Genomic DNA, 6,814 nt, shown 5'->3' on the forward strand with positions numbered 1-6,814 from the left:
TCGTATCGTGCATTTGCCACATTAGAAAGCAAAACATTATTTTATTAAATTTGCATTAAAATAATGGTTGTCACGGGGGAGGGTTTAAAAATGTTGGCACAGAAAGGAAAAAATATTTTGAAAATATATTAAACTGTTATAGTATATTTTTATAGCTTACGAAAAGTTAAAAAATGCCAATGATAGTTGAACTTATGGAAGTTGTGATCATTTAGGCTCTATCTATCTATATATATATATCCTCTAAAAGATTTGGACTGAAATACAATACCTTTATTTCAAGAGAAATCTGCATAATGGCTGGTGTTCCTCAAGAAAGTGTACTGGGGCCGTTCCTTTATATAATCTACACAGCTAATCTCCCACAACTCTCAAATCACGTCCTTGCTACTTTCGCGGATGATACTGCAATTCTCAGTTCTAACAGTGAGTACATGAGGGCATCCCAAAGTCTCTCGACTCATTTAAGTCTATTGGAGAAGCTAGCAAAATGGCGTTTACTTTACGAAAAGAAACGTGCCCCCTGTTAAGTTGAATAATAACATTATACCCCAGTCAAAGGATGTAAAATATCTTGGTATTCATCTTTACAGAAGTCTGACTTGGACTAAGCACATTGAAAGCAAAAAAACTCAAATAAAATTGAAATCACAACAGCTTCATTGGTCAGTATTATTATTAATAAAAACTCTAAGCTAAGTCTGGAAAATAAAGACCTGATATATAATTGAACCTTAAGACCTATCTGGTCCTATGGCATAGAACTCTGGAGTACAGCATATACTTTTAATAGCGAAAAAATACACAGAGTTCAAAACAAATTACTTAGACCACCTTTATACCACCTTAACGTAATTTTGCTAAACATTTCTTTCTTCTGTTCTAAATTTTGATATGACATATATAATTCAATTAATTTTATTATAAATTTAAATTTTTTTTTTAGTTTTTGAGATTTGATTACATAATTGTCAAATTCTAATCAGAAAGATATAATTAAAAATAAAATAAAAAAAGAAAAAAATTAAGCTCTCTTAAGTAGATCCATTGTAATACCATACAGAGGAATTTTAATGCACCAATTAACTGCAGATATTTTAGTATATCTCCAATAATGGAATCACACGAAAGGCTTGTTTGTTATTTTAGCTATCAAAAATGTTCGTTTTACATTGAAAAGCAACAACAATTGACAACTAAAATTACAAAGATGACAGCTAAAATTACAAAGATAGCTGTCATCAAAATTACAAATAAAACTCTCGTGTGAATCCAGTATAATATGTATTGCGAAAACATTGCTGTTAAATCATTTCATGCACATATTTGGAATATCTAATACTATATGAAAGCTTTTAAAGCATCCCTCGCACTTGTATATTATGCTTAAATTTAAATGTATTTTTTGTGTATATATTTTTCTGTCTTATATTTCATGAAACCCTTTTCTCTGTCAACAACCTAAAATTAATTTTTTTAAGCTCAGGGCTTTCATTCTGGTTATGTTTACAACTTTTATGAAATGTTTATGAAATATTTTCAGAAAAACAAAATACTTATAAAGTTTTATTAATCTTTTTTCATATGGTTTGCTGCATTTGTTCTAATTTTTCGCCTTTTTTCACTGTGAAACTATGAAATTACACAGAAACACATTTAGCGTTCAGTTATTAAAATCATGTGCCTCTACGAGTATGAGTGAGTGACCCGGTCAGTCGAAGGTATACTTGTACCTTCATCTTTATATGCGTATATTAACACTGAAAGTGTTTTTACTTTGGTTTTTAATTGAAATTGTTCGTTAAATCATTCTTTCGTTCGGTTATTCTAATGTTATATCCAATGTTTGCGCTGTTCTAACATTGGATATTCTTTTTTTCTCGTTTTAGCGTTTTTTAGCTGTCACTTTGGCGACTGTTACACTAGTCATATGAGTTAAATTACATATTGACTGTGTACGAGAGTGAAGTAAAGAGGTTTACTTTACTTAAATTAAATTACAACTGGCTTCATATTAGGAATGTATTCTTTTTCAATTTTATATTATTAAAACACAAAATTATCCACAAAATACTAATATTAACTTGTAATGAGAATAATTTTAATATCTGATTTAATTAACTCAGTAAATCATTTTAAATAAATAGGTTATACCTATTTTTTATTGTGGCATTATTTATTATTATTATTTGAAAAGGGGTAGTGCATTGCGACTTAAAAGATCGATTTCTTTAATGAAAAACATTATAGAGCCTATGTTTTCAAGTCTTGAATCCTTATGATCCATGAAATATCCTCCTAGGTGTTTCTTCTGCTTGTGCGTCAGTGCCTGGCACTCCCCAAACACATAATATGCAGTTTCGCTCTCTTCTCTACAATATCTGTAGTCTGAATTGGATTGAATTTCTAGCTTCATAAGTTAACTATTCAATCTACAGTGACCGGTCAATAATCCCGTGATGACTCTTAGGTTATTTTGATTGTGAGATGCATAGAAAAAAAATTTCTTCAGGAATTCTCTTTCTTTTTGTGAGTTAATATGTCATTTTACCATCATATGTGATGGTGATGAAAATCAATACTCTCTACAGACCTTGTTGATATACAATAGTAATTAATTTTTCAATTCGTAGTTAAGAAATTATTTTTCAAAAAAAAAACTTGCAATTATCTAACATCTATCTTAGCATCATTTATTTAAATAATTAAATAATTTATTAAAATTTTTACACCTCATTCAATTAAATTCAACTGAAATAAAGTAAAAGTAAGCCCTTTCAATTTACTTAAGCGTAGAGACAGTGCCCAACTTAGTTCAATGTATAAGTAGATTAAGTAGAACCTAACACCATATAAGAAAAAAAAAAAAAGAATAAAAAATAAGACTTAACAAAGTACTACTTAATTGCATGTTCGTTTGTGAAATAATAAAAGATATATTAAATATTTCTAAAAAATTTAATTATTATGAGGAGTCAAAAATAGTTCCGATATTACTCATTGAGTTTTTGAAGAAAATATTAGAAATTTCACTTGGGAAAAAATTCACTAATATATATATAATATACTAAATTTAAGGTCAGTATTAGTTAATATATATATTAAGTGCTATTCTGAGCTGTGACCATCTATGACTCATCTAAACTCACGCTCTGTTTTATGAACAGTACAAGTTTATTAGCTATTTTACTAATTTGTTATTATAATTTATTTAATTTATGTTGATCATAACAATAATATTCCAATATATGCTAATCATTTTATTTACCTATAATTATTTTCGCTAATGTGGAGTATAGATAAAGGAGTGTATTTGTCTACATATGTCAGCTTATGAACTAAATTTTATAGATTTTAGATATCTGAATATAAGACTCATAAAGATTAGTTAAATTTACTAAAAGATACTTTTATAAAAAACTTGACTTAAATAGTAAATGTTAAAAGTGAATGAAGATTTTTAAAGAAAGTGACTTCTAATACTTTATAATTTAAAGTGGGTGTGAATGAATTAATATTAAATAAAAAAAAACTGTATTTATAAAACAAGTATATGATGTGCATGTGTTTATATATATGAATGAACTATTGCGCATCATATGATATAAAAAAAATTTTAATATTTATTTTTATTTTATTTACATTTTAAATATTTGAATACTTTTTGTTTTAAGTTGTGTTAAAAATAATGTAGCAACCTTCTTTTAAGCTACTTAGTCATTAAATTTCTCGGATATTTCGCAGATTAAAAACTTTTAAAAAAAGTTTCAATACGACTCGCTTAAGAATAAATTCCATATTCGCAGTTTAGGTATTTGTACTTCAAGAAAATAAAAAAAAAAATTATTACCGCTGACTCACTGAACATGTAAAAATTTAATAAAATTAAAAAACTCAGATGAAGTCACCAAAAATGTTAAGTTCCATATTTTACGAGTATTAACACTTCAGGCTTCCTTGTATGTTTACATTTTTTTCTTAATATTTGTTTTTAAAGCTACAAAAATTGTACATCTTCAGCCACCAACAATTTATTTCTTTTTTTTTATTAATTTTTCAAAATTTATTTATAAACATTTTATTGCCATATACCGCCTTAATGAAGTTGCCATATTAATCAACTACGAATATGGTTTTATGAACCTTTGTTTCCACAAATGTACATTTAAGTCTAAGTCCAGTAGTGCGGCATTAAAACAAGGTCGACGACTTAGTAAATTTGATTTTTATTTATTATATAAAAATTTATTTAACTAAAATTTGTTTTTTTTTTAAATTAATATTGGTTTTTTAATTTAAAAACATATATATTTTTTGATAAATATTTAGCAGTGGTAAAACTTCGTTTAAGTAATTTTTAAATAAATATTACTAAATACCTTGTAAAGTTACAAAATAAAAGCTTTAAACATTATATAAACTGCTGGTAAGATTAATAAATTTTTAAATTAAAGATTGCAATAAATTAATTAATAAACTCTTAATTTCTTATGTTTCTGTTCGAAGAAATTAGCTAACCAGTTCGGATATAACATCCTTTTAACAATTATACAATGGGTATGGATCAGAGAGGGAAAGAGAAAATAAAACTGCTCTACTCTATCACTGTCCGATACCCTTTAAAATGCGTATATTTGCTATATGTGTCCACTTCCTTAAATATTTATTGTACATAGATTTGCAATCTATGTATTGCAATTGGTGCATTAAAGATAAAACGACATAATGGGTTTCCAATTCCGTATAGCTGTTAGTTTACTTAGTGACTCTCTATGAGCACAATTACGCTTTCCCACAGTTTTGTTATAGGACCTAAAATTTTTTTATAGGATCGGCTATAATGGTTTTGGACTTCCCTGTGGTAATGCAAAGCCCAATTCTTAATATCTAACTACCGTTGCCATCTAATTATCTGTCTAGCCCGAAGACACTTTTCTAAGCCCTCGGAAAGTGTATTTAAAGGTCAATAACAAAAAATCAATATATATTTACACAATATATTTCTATATCATTATTGATATTGATATGTTTTATTGAAATCCTTTAGGTTTAAACTAACTAATAAATATTTGTCAAATTATTGAGACCATTTAGCAAACTAAATTAGATACGAGTATTAAAGCACTTTAAAGCTTTGTAAGTCATAAGATTTCTAAATTCCCTGAAACTCATAGATCTTAAAATGTTTATTAAAATTGCACATAATATTTTTATATCAATGAAATTGTAAATACAAAATAAAAAATTAATTAAATAAATTAATCAAATAAATTAAACTTCATTAAATAGAAATAAAACCCTTCTTTCTCTAGCTGTATATTGAATTTTATTGTTATTGTTGTTAAGTTAAGATTTGCGGCATTTAAATAACTTTTTAAATAAGTGTGATAGGATTATCAGTTCTCAGCGTTCTTTTTGCCTCCTCTCTTTGTCCCCACTGACCAATATTTTGATTTATAAGCTCAAAGATCATATTAGTTTCTTCATCAAGTTTCTTCGCATCTTTATGCATTACAACTCTATTACGGACATTCACTAATATATCTAACGCATCTTTAGGTTCATTTAAAATTTCATATAGAAACAACGAATAGTTGAGCACCATAGCCAAGTACACTGGACTTACTGCTTCTAATTTTTTAGTTCCAATTTTATAAGCTTCTCGATAAGCATTAAAACTTTTTTCTGTGAATATTGCTGGTGTAACTTCGAATTCGGCTAAACAGCGATTATAATCACCTATTAATTTGTGACATAAAACCATTGTATTATCGTCTTTGGCATTTGGTATAATTTTTTGTTCTAACATCTGTAGTATATTCTTGCAATGGAAACGCATTTCTTTTTCAATATCTCTCAACATGGTTTCAGCTATAGTAATATTTCCGACATTACCTAATAACTCAGCTCTGTCTAGTGCATTCCTCACAGTATGCCAAGAACTACGTCGTGAATTGACACAATGCTTATATGCCACAGACAACCATTCCAATTCTTCCCAACTAAGTTCAGGTGCATAATCGACCAATCTTCTAAGGGCGTCAGTCATTTCTTCATAGTTTTTTGTTAAAAGTGCTACTCTTATATTCGCCACTATAGCTAGTTTGTTATCGATACTAGATGTTTCCATCTTTTATTTTATTTTATTTTATTTCAGTAGGTGAGTATTGGAATAATTCAGTGGGGACAGTGAGGCTTACTGTTCCTGGCTGTTCATAATGAGATGTTGAAGTATTTTGTTTGCGCGAACATTTAAATTTTAGATTTTCGTACTGAAATTATTTCAAAATGTTAAAAAAAATATATATTATAATGATTTTTTAGTTTTAAATATTTTTTTTTATAATATATTTTCTATAAACAAAGCTTACTTAATTAAAAAAATGAGTTAACTTAAATTTTGAACAATATAACATATCGGCTGAGCAATTCGTAGGACCAAGATGTCATTCTCACTCGTCCTAAGGATAATATGCTCAGTGTGACAGTGCCGCTAATGAAAAATAAATACAAATTTTAAAAAGTGGCAACTTTCAAAAGATACCTGTGTATTTATCTCTGATAACGTTTTTTTCGAAATGGAAACCGTGTTTACTTGACAGTTGACCGAAAACAACAAGGTATCGATTATTTTAGAAAGTTGTTTGGAACTATTGAAGCGAGATAAAAATAAACTTGGATACACTAAATTATTCCAGAATCGAAACTGAAATAAATTATATTTATGTGTACTTAATATACTATAATATATTACCATATCAATAGTAATCTATTATTGTTATCATCACTATCATCATTACTCATAACATCATTA

At 27.5% G+C, this 6,814-nt stretch overlaps 1 protein-coding gene across 1 annotated transcript; it reads right to left on the reverse strand.

The window, feature by feature from the left end:
• Nucleotides 1–5,374: 5,374 nt before the first annotated feature.
• LOC119666965 (14-3-3 family protein artA-like) lies at nucleotides 5,375–6,130 on the reverse strand. The gene has a single exon (XM_038076244.1). It carries the CDS (start codon nucleotides 6,128–6,130, stop codon nucleotides 5,375–5,377), a length of 756 nt encoding a protein of 251 aa, XP_037932172.1.
• Between the last annotated feature and the right edge of the window lie 684 nt (nucleotides 6,131–6,814).

Source organism: Teleopsis dalmanni, chromosome 1 (genome assembly GCF_002237135.1).
Source record: "Teleopsis dalmanni isolate 2A chromosome 1, ASM223713v2, whole genome shotgun sequence".
In the NCBI taxonomy this organism is placed as follows: Eukaryota; Metazoa; Arthropoda; class Insecta; order Diptera; family Diopsidae; genus Teleopsis; species Teleopsis dalmanni.

Bases quoted from the DNA above. Each gene is read 5' to 3' on its own strand.
- LOC119666965 (XM_038076244.1), bottom strand. From the start codon at position 6,130: ATGGAAACATCTAGTATCGATAACAAACTAGCTATAGTGGCGAATATA.